General features: G+C 43.1%; 1 protein-coding gene across 1 annotated transcript in view; it reads right to left on the bottom strand.

The window, feature by feature from the left end:
• Positions 1–456: 456 nt before the first annotated feature.
• Positions 457–20,883, bottom strand: part of PPP2R3C (protein phosphatase 2 regulatory subunit B''gamma) — a 34,624-nt gene continuing 14,197 nt past the window's right edge. The window contains exons 7-14 of the mRNA XM_089680216.1: positions 18,769–18,839; positions 18,480–18,612; positions 16,388–16,443; positions 11,401–11,476; positions 9,238–9,374; positions 7,315–7,452; positions 5,810–5,869; positions 457–2,856 (exon numbers count right to left, since the gene is read on the bottom strand). Of these exons, the coding sequence (XP_089536342.1) occupies positions 2,668–2,856; positions 5,810–5,869; positions 7,315–7,452; positions 9,238–9,374; positions 11,401–11,476; positions 16,388–16,443; positions 18,480–18,612; positions 18,769–18,839 (860 nt within the window). The 3' untranslated portion in view covers positions 457–2,667. The remainder of the gene's footprint in view (positions 2,857–5,809; positions 5,870–7,314; positions 7,453–9,237; positions 9,375–11,400; positions 11,477–16,387; positions 16,444–18,479; positions 18,613–18,768; positions 18,840–20,883) is intronic.

Raw genomic sequence — 20,883 nt, 5'->3', positions numbered from 1 at the left:
AGTTAATTTAAATATGTGCTTGACAGTAAGTGGAAGACTTATCAAAGTAACAATTAAACCTAACATTAAAAACTTCAGGTTTACAACTGCTAACAAGACAAATACACCTTTCTTTGTGTATATTTCATAAGATGGAAGGACAACACAGAAATGAGAAGCAATAGAACCTCTCCAATGTTTGTTTTCATTTGTGACCTAATTGGGGAAATTTCCACATATTTCCTGTCTTGATGACCAGGACAGATAGTGAAGGGAAATCTAAAACCAGAACAGCAGTAGGGGGCACGTTGTCCACAAAGGACACATTCCAGTAATAACTAAGAAGGGATTTCATCACACTCCTGGTTGTATCACTCAGAGAAGAATTGAAGGGAATCGTCCCAATGGGGACAAAGGGAGTAATCAAACATAAAAAGAATTTCTAAGCTTTCCAAACTCGACTCAGAACTAGAAAAGTGTTTTGGCCAGAGTTCCAGTTTAATCAAGCATGATGTTCATCACAAAGGCTGAGATTTAATCGTTTTAAGCTTAATACTGGCTGACCAGTGATGGTCTTTTCTGGAGATGACATAAAGTATAGTAAAAGTAAAAAAAACTGTACAATTAATGAATAAAACATACAGCATTTCCAAAGTGCCCACACTATGTAACAAGACTCTGAAAAGAGCCCATAGTACAAAAGCTTTCTAGGGCTGTGTGAAGTCTGAGCCCTTATCTGACATCATGAAGGCTGAGGAGATTGTTAGGGGTGGATTCTACAGCAGCACCCAACAACCAGTCTTTCTCAGTGCTGCCAATTTCAGATCAGGGCTCAAGGTGATTGTAGCCAAATTAGTACACTTGCAACAAAACACAGTTATTTACTGTATGCTATTTTTTTAAATTATTTGCACTAATAGTTAATGCGGAAATTAAATCAGAGAATCAAATTCTGATAGATGACTTCAGGCTGGCCCCTTCTGCAGGTATAGCTATGTAAAAACATTAAAAATTAGAGCTTTACCCATTTTAAATCCAGTAATACACTGTCTCACCCAGCTCTGCACATGCTCAGTTGCTTTCTATTCTAGGCACTGTATATAAAATCAGAGCCACTAGAGGTCAATCAGCGGACAGCTTTAAAGATTTACTGTTGCAGAAGAAAGCAACAGGAGTGATAGAGCTTGTGCAGAGGGAACACAGATTAGGGAGATAGAAAAGAAAAGCAGGAAAAAAGTGACAAGACAAATTCTGCTGCCCGGGAGGCACAATAGAATTAAACTTAAAAGGATAGCATCTTATCCTATCTCACTGATATCCTCTCCTTTGTCTTTCATTGGCAGCCTGTGAACTTCAAGGATGGACATTTAAAAATTTTAAATTGAAGAAAGTGACAGTTTTTGAGACCAAGGAGAGGGGGAGCATTTCCAATAAGAAGGACTGCTCTGGCTTCAACAAAATGGTGGACTCCAGCAAGAAGAAACAGGAGCAATGCTGGAGGCAAGTTACAGTGCACACCAAGTTTGGGATCATAATTATGTCAAATGCATGTTAATTTGTTAAAGAATATTAATTGTTATCAAACTGTTTATGGGTCAAGTTCCGCTTTAACTTGAACTAGAACAAGCTATAGGAGTCTACCCTTTCTTCTTGATGCAAGCACTACTCACAAAAGGGCTCCAACATTTGATAGCCTTTGGTTCTCTTGTTGTTCCTAGTGAAGATAATGTACTGAGCCAATGTGTGAGTGAAATGTTAATTTTTCCTGCAGGACCCCATTAAAGCGGATCTGTCAGATGAAACTCCAGTCCAGCACACAAGCTTGTAATCACCTGACTTCTGGCTCTAGAAATAGTTCCAGGACAGTGCACACCTATCTACATACATGTCATCAGAAAAATAAAGAGGCAGCTATTATTGAACTCTCCTTCTCATAGTTCTAGTTGGCTGGCTGTGATACTGAACCGATCTCTTCATTACCTTGACCCAGAATACATATACAGATAAGGACTTCTGACTTTTTTCTGATTCTCCTGCTCTGTATATTATTTTTCCATGGCAGAGCCTCAGTTCACACTGCTCACATACTAAAGCATGTGTACGCACTGCTGCCAATATTTGTTGGCAGTAAGGGATTGGTGCAATGTACGGTTTACATTTTTTACCTTTATTAGAATTGAACACTCCATTCAGGCCTCTAGACAGCAGCACAGTGCACTGTGGTAACCTCTGGTGCCATCCAGTGTTTTGCATGTCTAAAATTTTCCGAACCATATATCACACCAACTTTGTGCCCCTACAGAGACCTGCATTTTACAGGCACATAAACACACGGATGCCTGCACATGGTGTTTATGAGCCCTCAAAAGTAGTGAAGCCAGAGTGTCAGTATAACAGCCAGACAACTAGCATTTTCAGGAGGTGATCAATGGAAGTCATGTGCTAGTCCTGGAACTCTTACTTATCCTGGTAGTCAAATGACTGTACCTGCAAGGAAGCTTAGATGAACAGATATGAGATAACATGACAGGTTCACTAAAGGTTTATATAAAAAATATTACATTGCTGATGCCATTCTTTACTCGCATTCTATGTTTCCAGCTCTGGCAAGTTCATTAAAACCATTCCATCCACACGATGGTGATGACAAGGGAGGTGGGCTCACAGGAATAGCTCTTCAATAGTACATTATGTATCATCAATGTCCGCAGGGCTCTCTCCATCAGCAGCTACCAGCACCTCACGATTTTCATAGGTCCAGAAACCATTCAGATCAATAAGAATACTACACACAGTATCTCCTTGGCTGCTCTGAATGAGATCCTGAAGAGTGATGCATAAAGGATCCTTTGGTTTGACCATGTCAAAGATTTCATCCTAAAAGGGAAACAAAGATAATACATTGATATTTTCTAAGTGCAGCACTGAAAGCTCTTCAAAACATGGCCCCCTTTTCCCAATGAGTGTTTCATCATTTACCTAAGTATCCCATGTACAAATCAAACTACCACGTGATGCTTTTGGAGGAAGTGTGAAATGTATGGAGAAAAACAATTGCAACTGATTGCATCTAGCACAACAGAGGATCAAACTGATTGATTAAAAAGTGTTCCGTTAATTTTTTTTGAGCAGTGTATATTCTTATGCAGAGTATAGCATCAAGTCAATTAAACTCCGGGGATATTGATCTGGTCAGTTAAGTAGCAGAGGGGGTTGTTAGTCAGTTTCAGCTGCTTTGGTGTTAATGAAATTAACAACAGGTGCACTAGATGGGCAACAATGAGACCACCTGTAAAACCATTCCTGTTTTGGGGGTCGAGGCCACTGACATTTTTTCCCTACTCATCTTTCCTGTTTTTCACTAGCTTTGCATTTGGCTAGGGTCAGTGTCACTACTGGTAGCATGAGGTGATACCTGGACCCTACAGAGTTTGCACAGGCAGTCCAACTCCTCCAGGATGGCACATCAATACGTGCCATTGACAGAAGGTTTGCTGTGTCTCCCAACACAGTCTCAAGAGCATGGAAGAGATTCCAGGAGACAGTTACTCTAGGAGAGCTGGACAGGGCCGTGAAAGGTCCTTAACCCATCAGCAGGACCGGTATCTGCTCCTTTGTGCACGGAGGAACAGGATGAGCACTGCTAGAGTCCTACAAAATGATCACCAGCAAACCACTGGTGTGAATGTCTCTGACCAAACAATCAGAAACAGACTTCATGAGGGTGGCCTGACTAGTGGGCCCTGTGCTCACTGCCCGGCACCATAGAGCTCGATTGGCATTTGCCATTGATCACCAGAATTGGCAGGTCTATCACTGGCCCCCTGTGCTTTTCACAGATGAGAGCAGGTCCACTCTGGGCACATGTGACAGACGTTAAAGGGTCTGGAGAAGCTATGAAGAACATTATACTGCCTGTAACATCATTCAGCATGACCATTTTGGTGGTTGGTCAGTGATGGTCTGGGGAGGCATACCCATGGAGGGATGCACAGACCTCTACAGGCTAGACAAAGGCACCCTGACTGCCATTGGGTATGGGGATGAAATCCTTGGACCCATTGTCAGACCCTACGCTGGTGCAGTGGGTCCTGGGTTCCTCCTGGTGCACGACAATGCCCGGCTTCATGTGGCGAGAGTATGCAGGCAATTCCTGGAGGATAAAGGAATTGATACCATTGAATGGCCCCCACGCTCACCTGACCTAAATCCAATAGAACACCTCTGGGATATCATGTTTCAGTCCATCCGACACCACCAGGTTGCACCTCAGACTGTCCAGGAGCTCACTGATGCCCTGGTCCAGATCTGGGAAGAAATACACCAGGAAACCATCCATTGTCTCATTAGGAGCATGCCCCGACTTTGTCAGGCATGCATACAAGCACATGGGGGCCATACAAGCTCCTAAGTAACCATTTTGAGTTGCTGCAATTAAATTTCAGCAAAATGGACGAGCCTGCTGCATCATTTTTTCACTTTGATTCCCAGGGTGTCTTTGAATTCAGTCCTCTGTAGGTTGATAATTTTCATTTCCATCAAACAATGGGGCATCCTTATGTTCCTAACACATTACCCAGTCCATATCAGTATAGATATCCACCATGATATTTTTCCCCACTGAGATCTGATGTGTTTTCAAAGTGTTCCTTTAATTTTTCTTGAGCAGTGTTTGTGTATGTATGAAGAAAAAAAAAAAAAAAACAGGCTTGCTCCTAAGTCGGTTATGCGTGTCCATAGACGCACACAGCATGGCTCAGCCCCTCCTCACTGGCTGTGATTGACAGAGGAAGCCAATGGCTCCTGCTGTGGTCTCTTGGGCAATGAGGAAGGAGAGAGCTGAGAAAGCCTCTGCTGTCATGCACAGAGCTGGATCGAGATTGGGTTTAGGTAAATATAAAGGGCGAGGATACATGCAGAAGGAATGCATTAAGGTAAAAAAAAAAACAACTTTTAGCCTGTAGAGCAACTTTAACTGTCCCCTGGTGATAAAGAAGATCTCATATGAGAATTAAAGAGTAAAATATGGTGAAGAAGAGTGCCCTTCCTGAAAATGCTAGGTTCTTGACTGTCGCTGGCTCCAAGTAGTCAATGTCATTAAAAGGCATGCAGAGACCAAAAGCTAGAACTCCCAATATGCTTATCTTGCGGTGGGAGTACAGCTTTAAAGGTGTTAGGCCTCAAACTGTCTGCATTAGATTGCTGCATATACAACGCAGAAAATAAGGATTAGATCTTATATTTCTGTATCTCTTGGAAGTAGACTCTTACATCTGCAATAGATCTAGTGCTTCTTCATTATAAATATATTTGATCAAATATCATAATATGAAGTAAAAACACCTGAATGGCTCACAAGTGGTAATGGCTTTTTTGGGGATGATAAAAGTAGTAGCATAAGCACATTTATGTTTTCAATGTCAACAAGGTCTAAAATAGATTTTTTTTCTAGATGTTTTCTATTTACCATACAAGACCTGATCAAACCAGGTAAACAATTCTTCACAATTTTTACGGAGCTATTTCAAGAAAACCTGTGAAGTGAAAAAGTAAACCCCTACTTAAAAAGCATTGCTAGCCTAACCTTGCATTGCAGTTATTAGGCAATATCAAAATGGGAGGGCCAAGGTTCTTTGACAAGAAAGCTGGCTGGTATTTGTGTACCAGAGCTCCATAGGATTTAGGGAACCCATGTGCTGAGGAAGAACATTTACCTAACCTGCAGGTGATGCCTTTTATATGTTACCAGGGGTAGTTTCACCTCAGATTCGTTGCATGTTATTAAAGGGTCAAATGAATGAAATATTTGAACAAATACTGGGAACTTCACCTTTACATCCTGAAAAGAAACTGGATCCTGACCATGGATCTTCATTTGTTCTTGAATTGCCTGATTGAAAGACAGCAACAGAAGAAAATGAATAAATTGCACTTTTAGGGCTTGTTTACATGGGATGCTCTATTGTGGCCCCGTGCAGATCCGTGTTTTATCAGCACAGGATGCACAGTTGTTGCAGGTATCCCCATGCCTGCATCTCTCTTTCATTTCTATTGAGACACACGGCTGAAGGGACCGTGTCCGTTCAGAGAAATGCGGTTGATGATCCCTGAACACATACAAGGTGCTCCGGGGACCCGCACTCACTTGCATGTCATATTAGGGCACAGCAGATGTGCCTGTCCCAACAGTAACGAATGTTATGCCGGCACAGGGATGCACGTAACACCCGCGTATCCCCGTGCTAGGAAAACACGAACCTGCATGGGCCCCACAGGAAAGAGCCCCATGTGATCGAGCCCTTAAAGAGATTGTCAAATGATACATAAACATGTAACTTTCTCCATAAACAAGCTTTGCTTCCTGCTTAGCAGAGGAAATGTGCTATAATATTCATCTCATGAAAAGGTTTACATGTCAGACCAAAACAGGACATACTTGTTTCCACCTCTTTCATACTTTGTTCCATTTCAGTTGTGCTGATGTCCTTGCAGGCCATTTCTAACCACTTCCTGTTTAAGGGCTCGTTCACACCATGGTGCAGATACATCAGTTTTTCTGCATGCGTTTTGCAAGGGCACAACAAAATCAATTGTTCTCTATGTGCCCTGTTCACACCACAACACTAGTATCATCTGCCGATTTTTTTCTGCACAGGAATCTGCAACATGTATAAAACTCATTGCAAGGCGCATGAAAACTGATGTCTCTGCAAGTGAAATCTGTGCATCAGTTTCCATCAGTCTGAAACTTATGGTGTGAACAAGGCCTTACTGTACTCCAGTGATTGTTGCATAGAATTTCTCATGGCAGATTTCCTGATGGGGACAACAGACAACCACACCTGTGTTATGTGTGTCGAAATGGTAACTTCTTCTCTAGAGCCCATGTGGCAGGGTGACAACACATAAGCACACTTGATACACAATGACATAGCATTGCCATTCTAGAACAGGAAGGAAGTGCCGAAACAAGGACCTCCATGTCAGGATCACCAGACAATGTTTTAATGAAAGGTGCAGATTTAAAAATGCTGATTTTGAAATAAGATTAAGTTATATTTAATAGGTGAGTTTGGTGATGGAGTTTAAAAGGGGAATTCTGTACTTCCATAACTGGATTCTGAAAGCATGGAAAAACATAACAAGAGTAAAAAATATTTTGGGGAACACTATCACTGTAAAAACGGTGATTGTACATTGATGTGCAGCAGAAAGATGAAAATTACATCCTGCTTGCTGGATGGTTTCAACGCACAAAAACAGAACTGTTAGGCAAAACTGTTCAGAGAAAGTGACTCTCCATGATAACTACAACACAACCAAACCAGGACATACTCTGAAAAAGTAGTTAAGAGAAAAGACGTTCAGGTAGCCTTTGTTCTCGATGTCAAGAAGTTTGAATATGTACTGCAGGGCTGCCGGCTCCTTCCTGTTCTCCAAAGCTAAGACAAAATCTAAGTATGTCTTGTAATCCTGAAAACAGAAAGTAAAAGTAATACAATTGATTGCAAAGATCCAACATAACAGAGAACAATGCATTCTTTCCTAATCACTTCAAAACTGGGCCAATTCTGACATTTCTACATACACGTAAGGCACCATGCACACTGGGCTTAGAACAAAACAAAAAAAACACCAGTTCCCTTGGTAGAAAAAAAACACTGATATAGAGTGTTTTGTACGCAGTTTAGGAGAGTTTATCATTTTTTCTGCCAGAAAGCTCCAATCAAAAACTCAAACCAGAAGGGTTTTTTTTTTCCTGCCTCTAATCGTCCTAATGTGCATGGACACATAGGATAACACGGAGGCAAATCTCCTGTAGAAGCAGCAATTTTTAATCCATTGTGCATGGAGCCTTAAAATCTGCATTTTATTATATATATATATATATATATATATATATATATATATTTCTTTTTTTAAACAGTACCCTGGAGAATAAAAATAGTGATTGTTGCAATTGTGTTTACGCTGCATGATATTTGAACAGTCATTTAACAAACTCAATTTTTTAGGGAAAAAAAACAAAACAAAAAAACACTTTAATGAATTTTTGTGCACATAAAACACAATATAAGACCTAATTTTTAAATAAAATATTAAAGATGATGTTATGCCAAGTAAAAAGATGACATATCATGCTTTAAAACTGCATGCACCGTGGAATGGTGATAAACTACGACACCTAAAAATCTCCGAAGGCTATGCCTTAAAAGCCTTTACAGGTTACCAGTTTAGAGTTACATAAGGTTTGGTGCTAGAATTATTGCGCTCTCTCTGGCATTTGCGGAAATACCTCACGTGTGGTGCAATTGCTATTTACATATGTGTGCGGGAGCTGTGTAAAACGTTTGCATGTGCGCTTGAACACATTTAAGCTTTTTTTTTTTTTTTTTTTTTAAAGCAACTTTATTATTGTTCAACCTTTGTGATAGCATGGGCACTGACAGTTCCTCTTTACTGAGAGATCTGGGGTCTGTGAGACCCCATATCTCTTCTCTGCCCTCAAAAGCATCTGATCAAACTGAAACTGGTTTGATCAGATAGTTTAAAAGTCAGTAACGGCTTGTAAACTGATACTGGAAGTGACAAAATCCATGTTCCTTCCGGTTTCTTACATCACAGATGGGAGTCGGGTATAGATGTACCTTCCTCCCCTGTCAGTGCACCAGAGACCTGCAGCCATAATCCCAGTACAGCAACTTAAAACTGAGTACCTGTACATCATAAGGGTGCAAAGTGGTTAAAGGAAATATGTGATATATTGCAGCGCACCAGTTCTTAGATTCCATAGCTGCATTAGTTTGCTTTTTTCAGGATGACGTATATATGGAGGACCTCCTCTCTGATTGGTCCATTCACCTATAACCCACATAGTCATGAATAGCCTGTTCTGTGTCCCGTGATGTATGATAAAGAAATAGTATCACGATCATTGGAGTCAGTGGGAGTAATAGTGTTCCATTGTTGGTGTCAGTGGGAGGAATAGTACCCTGTCTTTGATGTCAGTAGAAGGGATAGCGCCCCAAAGGCTGGATAAAGGCAAGCAAAGTGCCATATTCAGCCCGCGGGCTGCAGTTTTCAGACCCCTGCTCTACAGGCTTTACCAGGTACAACTTAGCACAAAGTTATTGTACCAAGTGCAGCGTTATTAGATAATCTGACTCTGATTTACAGTATTTGATTTATAATTCTTTAAATGTAACATAGTAGACAGAAGATTTGATTAGGTAACAAATTATGATGTACAAGCCTTACCATCTCCCCATCATATGTCAGACATTCCTGGAAGACTCGATCTAAGAATACACTGGTCAAGGTTCCAGTACCATAACGGGACAGTTCTTCCTTGCTTAGCATTCCATTATGATCTTTATCCAGATTAAGATATTGACCTAAGTAGAACATAAGTCAGTAAAAATCAGCTACAAGACTTACATTCTGTCACCATACTACAAAAAACAAACAATCAATAAAGCAATCATTCTTAAACACTGCACACATATGGGAAACCACAGCACTGGACATGTCATTGGTTATTATCACTCAGTGGTTGAGCGCAGTTAAAGTATATTAAACTAAAGAACAAAAATGTGATATATTGCAGCATATAAGTCCTAAAATGTAGTGGCTGCATAGATTTCCTTTTTCAGGCTAATTCTGTAAGTACATAAAAAATACTGTACATGTTAAACTTACTAAAAATCCAATGTGCTTCTAACTTCCTTTACACTGAACTGAAATCTCAAAACATTGTTATTAGCCTTTCCAACCTTCTGTGAACTGCCAAACACCTCCCCATTATTTGATGGAGATGAGGAGAGGGCAAGATGTTTGTAGTCCAAATCAGTAGCAAACATTCTAGGGTGACAATGCTGCTCCTTCACAGATACACTACAGTAAGTGCTGTCAGCCCAGGACAGGAAGTGTGTTACTGTCAGGATCACTATGTAAAAATAAAACGGGAAAAAATGCCTGAAAAAAGGGAAACTAACAAAGCCACTACATCCAAGGACCCATAAGCTCTAATACCTGTCCTCGCCGGCTCTTCTCCACTTTCAACTCCCTACTCTCCCCCCCCCCCCCACCACCCAGTACCTCACTCACCGCCCACGAGATTGCCAATCACTTCCAAAATAAGATGGACGCAATCCGTAAGGACATCGCCAATGTTCAATCTACCTCCCCACCTAGCCTCCATCACACTATAACCCCATCAACTCTCCCCTCCTCTGACCTCGCATCTGTCCTGCCCCCCACCACACCTGACACCCCGCACACTATAACCTCCCCAACACTCCGGTCCTTCAACCTTGCTACCACTGAGGAGGTCACTAAGGTCTTCTCAGAAGCCCGCCTCACCACTTGCCCCCTTGACCCTGTCCCCACACAACTCCTCCAGTCACCCTCCTCCTCCATCCTACGCTCCCTCACCCACATCTTCAATCTCTCCCTCTCTACTGGTGCATTCCCCTACCACCTAAAGCACGTGCACATCACCCCCATACTCAAAAAAACCATCCCTGGACCCCACCGGCCTGAACAACCTTAGACCCATCTCCCTGCTGCCATTTACATCCAAGCTCCTTGAGCGCTTGGTCTACAATCGCCTAAGCTCCCACCTCATTCACAACAACCTCCTCGGTCCACTACAGTCTTGCTTCCATCCCCTACACTCCACCGAAACCGCCCTACTCAAAATCACAGTCGACACAGTTGACCACCCCCTCCTCCTTCATAAACTACACTCCCTTGGCATCAGAGACTCCGCTCTCTCCTGGCTCTCCTCCTATCTATCCCAACGCTCCTTCACCCTTCGCTCCTCACAAGACCTCCTACAGCAGGACTTCTCCAGGACTTCCCCCCATCCTCTGGAACTCACTACCCCAATCCATCAGACTGTCACCTACCCTCCTCACCTTTAGGCGCACCCTGAAAACCCATCTCTTCAGGGAAGCCTACCCCACCCTCACTTAACAGTCGATCTCCTCCACTCCTCTTACCACTCCATCCCCCATAGCCACTTCCTCCTGTACCACTATCCCCTCCCTCCTAGATTGTATGCTCAAAAGAGCAGGGCCCTCGAACCCCTCGTGTATTGTTTTGTTACTGTATTGTCCCATGTTCTGTCCCCCACTATAATGTACAGCGCTGAGCAAAGCTTTTGGCACTAAATACTGTATAATAATAATATTAATACATGACAATACATTAAATCATTCTAGGTTTTAGATATGACTATTAATATAAAGATATAAGTACTGAGATGATAAAAATAAACTGTACAGCAGATGCAGAGGTGTGAAGGGGCGATTTAATACCATTTCCATATAATCAGAGTGAACGTAAATAACCAACTTAGGCAGGTCAGTTATCAGTACCAATCCACTTCAGGTAAGGGGAAAACTGAAATTAATTTACCATAGACTCTTAATGCAGAAGGAGCAGAAAACCAATTGGACTCCTGACTTTCTTTAGAAAGTTCTTCATCTCGCAGCTAAAAAAAAATAGAGCAGCAAAAAGTGGAGTTATCACAGAGCTTTCCACAATCAATACTTCATATAGAAGGTAAGGCAAAATTTAGCAACTGGATCTCATTACCATGACCCATCAACAATACATACTGCTTTCCACTGCTCTAGATTTAGGCAATATCATACTAGTGGTCCACACTAGGATCATTAGGATACCACACAATTTTTTCTACAGCATCGTGTCACTCAATTTTTACTCTCTAACAAGTGTGATTTTGCAGCATTTTGCCAAACAATACCCATTAGAAAGGTGTCAGTTTCAGCTCTATGATTCCATCAGCTGGAGATACTTATATGCACACAAAAAAACGGAGTTAGACTTACCGGTAACTCTATTTACAGGAGTCTTCCAGGACAGCCCACGAGACGTAGAGCTCCTCCCACAGGACAGGAAACACGTTACCCCACAGAGAATAAAAGGCGGTCCTCCAGGCTCCAGCTTCCAGCCTCAGTAAACCACAAGTACCGAAGGACGGCCCCGAAAAACATAACACAACACAGCATAACATAATGCATCGAGCGGGAATCTAGCTGTCCTGGAAAACTCCTTGAAATAGAGTTACCGGTAAGTCCAACTCCGGTTTTCCCAAGTCGTCTTCCAGGACAGCTCACGAGACGATACGCAAGAACTTACCAACCTAGAGTGGGACCACCACTTGGAGGACCTTATGCCCAAATGTTTGCTCTTGACTGTTCAGGAGATCAACCTGGTAGTGCTTAATGAATGTCAAGAAGATCGACCAAGTAGCCGCCTTGCAAATTTGATCCAGGCAGCACCAGCTCTCTCTGCCCAGGACATGGATAAGGACCTAGTAGAATGTGCATTAATGAAAAGCATGATAGCCCCTTGGTTTGTTAGCAGCAAGAAATGGTTTGCTTGATCCATCCATATTTGGGTTAGTGATCTGAAAATCAGATCTTCTGAATTGTTTGGATACAGATCCTTACATCCAGCCGACTGAAATTCTCTTCCTTTTCATTAGAGGCACAGAAGGAGGGTAGCACAATGTCTTGTGACCTGTGAAACGTCGCGGCTACCTTCGGTAAAAAACCCGGGTCTGTTTTCAGAATAATCCTGCCATCAAAAACCAGCGAAAAGGGTTCTCTGATTGACAGAGCTTGCTGCTCACTTATTCTACGAGCCATAGTGATGACCATCAGAAAAACTGTCTTCCAAGTAAGCAGTTTAATGGAAGCTTCCGTCAAAGGTTCAAACGGACTGGATGTCATCACCTGTAAAACTAACGAAAGATCCCAAGAAGAGCAGGACTTCGAAGGCACCGGTCTCATCATAGCCACCGACTTAAAGAAGCGGGAAATTGTATCTCCCAGGAGGGAAATTTTTAGAAGTGTTCCCATGGCTGCTGCCTGTACTTTTATGGTGCTGAGAGATAGACCCTTGTCTACTCCTTTCTGAAAGAAATCTAAGATTGTCTGAATGGAAGTCTCTGAATGCCCTTTCTCCATCATCCATAAATTAAATTTCTTACGAATCTTAAAATAGATGGCTCTAGTAACCGGCTTACGATCGCTGACCAATGTTTGGACTACCCTATCCAAAAAACCTTCCTATTTTAACAAATGCTCCTCAGGTACCACGCTGAGAGGTTGAACATGTCTAAGCCTGGACAACGAACCAGTCCCAGTGACAAAAGATCCTCCCTCTTTGGGAGAAACACAGGAGGGCAAACTGCTAGGGATTTCATAAGGGCAAACCAAGGACGTTTTGGCCAATGTGACACTATCAGGATGAGATCCAACTTCTCCAGCTGAAATTTCGTATTACTGCTGGGATTAATCTGAAAGGGGGAAAAGCATAAGCTAGACTGTAGGACCATGTATTTGCCAAAGCATCTAAGACCACTGCTGCATCCCCTGGATTCATGGAGAAAAATCTCTGAAGCTTCGCATTCACCTGAGAGGCAAAACAGGTCTATCTCCAGTTGGCCCCACATATCTGAGAGCCAAGAGAAAACTTCTTCGGCCAGAGACCATTCCCCCTGGAGTACCGTCTGACGACTGAGAAAATCAGCCACTATGTTCTGGGAACCCTTCAGGTGTAAGGCTGACATTGATGCTAGATTGACCTCCGCTCGCATCAATATCCTCTTCGCAATTGCCTGCAGTCGCAGACTTCTGGTTGCTCCGTTTGTTGATATAAGCCACAGTCCTACTGTTGTCTGAGAGGATTTGCAAATGCTGACCCTTCAATTGCTCCTGGAAATTTATCACTGCCTTTTCCACAGCCAAAAGTTCCCTTTGGTTTGAGGAGATTCTGGCCTCGTCACTTGACCACTGGCCCTGGGTCAACCTTTCTTGTATGTGTGCCCTCCAACCCCATGAGGAGGCATCTGTCGTTACCCTTCGGTAATCTGGCCAGATCCACTCTAGCCCTTTGGAGAGACGTGCCTCCGTTCTCCACCACCATAGAGACTGCTTGATGCTTCCCGGAAGGAGAACTCTGAGGTCTAGGGTATCTCTTGACCCATCCCAGGCTCTGAGCAAAAAATGCTGTAGAGACCTTTGGTGAAAACGGGCCCAAGGAACTGCTGGAAAGCACGCTGTCATGAGACCTAACACTGCCGAAATCTCCCTCAGGGAAACCAGAAGATTTGATTGCAGCTGCACTACCCAGCATGTTACTTTGTTTAGTTTGTCTGCAGGGAGAAATACTTTTGGAACTGTTGAGTGAGTCTATGACATACCCTAAGAATCTTATCGACTAACATGGCTCCAGATTCGATTTTTCCCAATTGATCACCCAACCCAGTGCCTGAAGGTGATTCTGGGTAAACTTTAGATCCATCCATCAAAATGCCCCTTCATCTCAGTGGAGCTAGAGCTTCCCCCAGGACTTTGGAAAAAATCTGTGAGGCTGAAGACAGTCCAAAAGGGAGTTCTCTAAACTGCTAGTGCAGAACCTTCTCCTTCAACCTGATAGCCAATCTCAGGTACTTTTGGTAAGAGGGATGAATGGGTACATGAAGGTATGCATCCCTCATATCTAGGGTCACCATAAAACAACCCTGCCGCAGGATGCTCCTGAGAGAATATGTTGACTCTATATGAAAATGTTTGTACTTTATTGAATTGTTGAGTGGTCGCAAATTCGGGGTCAAAATTTGCTTGAGGGTTTTTTCACCACCAAAACTTGAGAATAATAACCTTGACCCCTCTCTTCCATTGGAACTGGGACTAAAACCCTCTGATCTACCATCTCGCCTATTTGCAAGCACAATGCACTTGCTTTCTCCCGATCCCGAGGAAGATTCATGATCAAGAATCTTGGGGGGCAAGGTATCAAACTCCAGCCTGTAACCCTGACTTATTGGAAGAAGGATAGATGGACTGGAGGCGATAGTCTCCCAAGCTGGGAGGAAGGCCTTCAATCTTTCCCCCACAGGGAGAAAGGAGTCACTGGGTTTTAGAGGAGGGTTGAGGAGGATTAAACAAGATTCCTCATTTACCGTTTCCTTTGTTGCCTGCCCAACATTTCCGTGGCGTTCTTTTCTGGGAAGGCCTTATTTTTATCAGCCGTGCCCTCGAACGCCTCCTGCAAACTGGGACCAAACAGGTTATTCTCCCGTAAAGGGCAACACACACAACAGAGCCTTGGAGGCGGAATCACCGCGCCCCCCCCTCCACGTTGCTTTTACCTGTGAGGAGCTGGTGCTTGCTTGCCCGGAATCAACCACCAGAATTGCAGCTGCAGGAGGATCCAAAGCCACAGGTCTCTCCATTGCAGCCTCTGCTGTAGCCAAAGAAGACCAGCGCACCAGCAGCCCACACAGTCCACCCTTACATGGGAATCGGAACCGGCGTCCCCAGTGCCCGGTGATGACGTCCCCTGGCGCCGGAAGTGATGCCACTGCAGTTTTTCAGAGCCAGCGTGGAATGCAGAGGCCCCACCTCATCCCCACCACAATAGGAGGAAGCTCGGGGAAGAGCGGGACACAGAAATCAGTGGCTCTCTATGGGGGTTGCATCCTAGTGCACCGCCTGACTAGACAACACGCCCTGCGGATGACAGTGAAGTGTCTGATTTCAGAACATTAATAGACTCACACATAACAATGCAGTGAGCTGGGCACACCCCGAACCAACAGAGCAAACCCCACAGGAACCACTGAATCCAAGATGCGGTCTCCAAAACATTAGGTAAGGCCGCCGATAGTCCGCCCTGCACCCATCCTCCTCCACAGGGGACTACTGGTCAAAAGGGAAGCCATCACAGCTCTGGCCCAAGAAATAAAACTCCCCCCCCCCCCCCCCCCCAACCGAGCTTCCAACCAGCCCCGGGGAGAGAACTTTTCCCACATGGTTCCAGGGAAACAGTTTACCCCCATCCAGAGGAAACACTAATAACTGAGGCTGGGGCCTGGAGGACCGCCTCTTATTCTCTGTGGGGTACTGCGTTTCCTGTCCCGTGGTGGGAGCTCTATGTCTCGTGGGCTGTCCTGGAAGACTACTTGGGAAATAAAATGTCGCTATAATGATCACCTCTTCTGTCCTTTACACAGCACTATTCACTCACATTTTTATGTTCAGATACAAAAAGTAACCAATGGCAAGCTAGTGATTACTTTTATATCTGAATATAAAAATCTGAGTAAACAGTACTGTAAAGCATCGGGTGAGTGGTGCAACAGCAAACTCAATCCCTGGAGGTGTGTCCAGATATCTAAAAACTTACAGTGGTGCTGCTGGAGATACCTCATCAGCAGCAGAAATCGGTAGTGTGACATGAACTTAGGCATATGCTCTGCTATATTACTGAAATTGTCAAAACAATGTGGCTCTTGCACCAAATTATTAGATTCACCAGCTATCGTGCATTATGTACTGCAAACAGATAGTAAGATATTAGTACATACCTCCAGTAAATCATCCAAAAAGCTACAGGCTAATATATCTTGTATTTTTATCTTTCCTGAAAAGAAATACAGAAAACACAAAAGCTTATTAATTAGTATGTAACAGGTTTAATTTTTTCAGATATAGATAATCTGAAAGCAACAATGAAACTACTGTAAACAAATTTTAACCACCTAAGCTCTGGAAGGTTCTACCTCCTTCATGACCAGGTCATTATTTTGCTATTCACTGCGCTACAATAACTGGTATTTGCGTGGTTAATTTTTTCCCACACAAATAGTTTTCCTTTGGTGGTATTTGACCACCACTGGGTTTTTATTTTTTATTATACAAAACACACAAATACACACACACACACATACAGTTGTGTTCAAAATAATAGCAGTGTGTTGAAAAAAGTGAATAAAGCTCAAAATCCTTCTAATAGTTTTTATTTCCATACACACAAATGCATTGGGAACACTACACATTCTATTCCAAATCAAAACATGAAGAAAAATAGATCAAATTTGTGTTGTTCCTCTAAAAAATTTGAAGAAAAAAAAGTGAATATTAGACTGTTCAAAAAAATAGCAGTGTTTGTATTCTTCTTTACAAACTCAAACATTCACTATATAAACTGAAAAATGTTTGAAAATTTTGCTTTCCTTTGAATCACTTAATTAATATTTAGTTGTATAAGCACTGTTTCTGAGAACTGCTGTACATCTGTGTTGCATGGAGTCAACCAACTTCTGGCACTTGTGAACAGGTATTCCAGCCCAGGATGATTGGACTGCATTCCACAGTTCTTCTCCATTTCTTTGTTTTGCCTCAGAAACTGCATTTTTGATGTCACCCCACAAGTTTTCTATTGGATTAAGATCCGGGGATTGGGCTGGCCACTCCATAACGTCAATCTTGTTGGTCTGGAACTAAGATGTTGCACGTTTACTGGTGTGTTTGGGGTCGTTGTCTTGTTGGAACACCCATTTCAAGGGCATTTCCTCTTCAGCATAAGGCAGCATGACCTCTTCAAGTATTCTGATGTATTCAAACTGATCCATGATCCCTGGTATGCAATAAATAGGCCCAATACCGTAGTATGAGAAACATCCCCATATCATGATGCTTGCACCACCATGCTTCACTGTCTTCACAGTGTACTGTGGCTTGAATTCAGTGTTTGGGGGTCGTCTGACAAACTGTCTCCGGCCACTAGACCCAGAAAGAACAATCTTACTTTCATCAGTCCACAAAATGTTGCGCCATTTCTCTTTAGGCCAGTCAATGTGCTCTTTGGCAAATTGTAACCTCTTCAGCACATGTCTTTTTTTCAACAGTGGGACTTTGCGGGGGCTTCTTGCAGATAGCTTGGCTTCACATAGGCATCTTCTAATTGTAACAGTACTCACAGGTAACTTTACACCTTCTTTGATCTTCCTGGAGCTGATTGTTGGCTGAGTCCTATTCTATCCATTCGAATGGTAGTTTTTCGCTTTCTTCCACGTCTTTCAGGTTTTGGTTGCCATTTTAAAGCATTTGCGATCATTTTAGCTGAGCAGCCTATCATTTTCTGCACTTCTTTATATGTTTTCCCCTCTCCAATCAACTTTTTAATCAAGGTACGCTGTTCTTCTGAACAATGTCTGGAACGACCCATTTTCCTCAGAATTTCAGAGAGAAATGCACTGTAACCAGCATGTACAACATTTGCTGCCTTCCTTCCTTAAATAAGGGCAATAATTGCCTCCTGTTTTTCAAAGAATGAATGAGCTCACTAATAGAACTCCACACTGCTATTATTTTGAACATGCCCCTTTCAATTAGTGATTCAATTACACAGAATCAGCAGCATGCATGTCATGACTGTTGGGTCTGTTGGATTTCTATTACTCTACTACACCTGCTAGTAAATTATTTGCCATGTAGAAATATAATTTCTACCAAAAACAGTGATTGATCAAGTTAGTGATGTCTGATTGCTATTATTTTGAACACAACTGTATATACACACACACATATTATACATATACACACACACACACACACACACACACATTGTACTGGAAGATGAAAAAAAACAAAAATCATTTGTATAGTTTCCATTACCTGTCCTCAGAGGATCAAGAAAGAAAAAGAACTTTCGGACAGCTGTACAAACATAGAAAGAATAAAAAGATTTCTCCAAACCGTCTAACTGAGGCAGAGTGGGAATAAGCTCAAGGATGTAATTCTCCAAGTCCTGCCAGAGAATGAAAACAAGCAAATCGCTTTACAACTCTTTGATAACCACATCACTAGTAAAAAGTACAAACACAAAAATGTTTTCATTCACAAAGTCTTCCAATGACACAGAAGTACATAAAACAAAAATATAAATACACAAGCAGGTACTTACTGACTCTCGGAGGTAGCCTTGTCCAGCCACATCATACAAGCTTAACCCTATCCTTGTCTGGTGTAGCCACACTGTCAGAAAGGATACTGCGCATTAAAATTTCAAATTTGCAACAAACAATTGCCATGTAATAACCTAAACAAAAATGGCTACTACTCCAATTTATAACTAGGTTTTAAAGAAAGGTGTACATGGAGGAGATTGCACATCACAAATTTCCCCCTTCTCCCCCCCCCCCCCCTTTTTTTTTGTACTCCATTCATTTTATTTCCTATTCTCTGCTTTCCTGTTCAGTGCTTCCCCTCCTTGGGAGAATATGAGTAAACCTGTGTCCGGGTCCCTCCAGTATACTTTACAGAGCACCTCTGAAAAACAACAGTTTCTAAAGAGGAGATGGTTTACCATTGACCCAGAAGGAGAAAGATACTTCAGGATACACTTCTACTTAGTCCATTTAAAAATGGGACACAAGCAATATTTGACCAAACATTGCATATGTGAGGTCAAAAGCTCCAGGTGAGAGCACATCGGGCGTATTGGTGATGGTGCACAAATTTTGGGAGATTTGAATGCTTGGATGGCATATTCACAAATTCGTCACAGGATGATTTTTTGTAGGACTAAGTGAATTGATGGGACTTTTTTTTGAAAGAACAATGTTTATGTAGAATTCAGTTTATATAGTATTATTTATTACAGGTACTTATATAGTGCCATCAAGTTACGCAACGCTTCACATATATTGTGCATTCACATCAGTCCCTAACCCTCAAGGGGCGTACAATCTAAGGTCCCTAACTTACATTCATACACATACTATGGACAATTTAGACAGGAGACAATTAACCTACCAGCATGTCTTATAAGTTTTAAACACAGGATGAATATGACGGAAATAATGTAGATGGAAGCGCGGCATGGTGTTAGGTTTGTGGCACATTAATATCAGTAAGTGTAATGTGTGAGATGCTTCCAAATAGGTATACAAAGGTTTGGAGTCATTGTCACTTTATAATTTTGGCACTATTTTATTACGGACTGCTGGCAAGAGTTCATTGATTTATTGTTTCTAAGGTCTCATACACACTGCAGCTCACAGAAGATGCTCCTACAGCCATTTGATCTTTTACTTTGCTTGTAACCACCCTCTATGTTAGCCTATGTGTCCATGCACACGATAAGCTTTTTAACTTCTTGCCGACCGCGCATAGCCGAATGACGGCTTCACCGCGGCCGGCCAGTTCTGAGTGGATGTCATATGACGTCCTCCCAGAACGCGCTCTCCTGGGCGCCCCAGGGGGCGCGCACCCGGCGATCTCCATGATCGCTGTGTCCTACGGACACAGCTGATCACGTGATGTGGTGAAAGGCCGATCCCACCGGCCTTTTACCACGTGATCAGCGGTGTCCAATTACACGCTGATCACAGGGAAATGCAAGTGCCGGTTCTCGGCTGCACTTTCCTCACGCTGTCAGATCGTGAGGAAAGTACTGCCGAGAACCGGCAGTTGTCAGAGCGGGGATCGGCACCGATCATCAGGGCACTGATGATCAGTGCCCTGATGATCGGTGCCCAGCAGTGACACCCGCAAGTTCCGCCCAGCAGTGCGCCCACTAGCCCTGCCCACCCGTTCCCAGCAGTGCCCCCACCTGTGCCCAGCAGTGCCCCCACCTGTGCCACTCTGCAGTGCCACCTACCTGTGCCCAGAAGTGCCACCTACATGTGCCCAGCAGTGCCACCCACCTGTGCCCACCCACCAGTGCTGCCCACCAGTGCCACCCACCAGTGCAGCCCAGCAGTGCTGCCAGTCAGTGCCACCAGTCAGTGCCCAGGGGTTGTGCCAGTCAGTGCCGCCAGTCAGTGCCCAGAAGTGATGCCAGTCAGTGCCGTCTATCAGTACCCATCATCAGTGTCACCTATCAGTGCCGCATATCAGTGCCGCCTATCCGTGACCCCTAATTAGTGCTGTCTATCAGTGCCGCCTATCCGTGCCACCTCATTAGTACTGCCTATCAGTGCCCTTTAGTGCTGCCTATCAGTGCCGCCTATCAGTGCCCATCAGTGCCGCCTCATCAACGCAAATCAGTGAAGGAGAAAAAATACCTGTTTGAAAA

This window comes from Staurois parvus, unplaced genomic scaffold (genome assembly GCF_062004578.1).
Source record: "Staurois parvus isolate SC_StPar_1 unplaced genomic scaffold, SC_StPar_1.0 ptg000237l, whole genome shotgun sequence".
In the NCBI taxonomy this organism is placed as follows: domain Eukaryota; kingdom Metazoa; phylum Chordata; class Amphibia; order Anura; family Ranidae; genus Staurois; species Staurois parvus.
The sequence above is the reverse complement of the archived record's forward strand: the minus strand, read 5'-3'. Positions and strand labels throughout refer to the sequence as shown.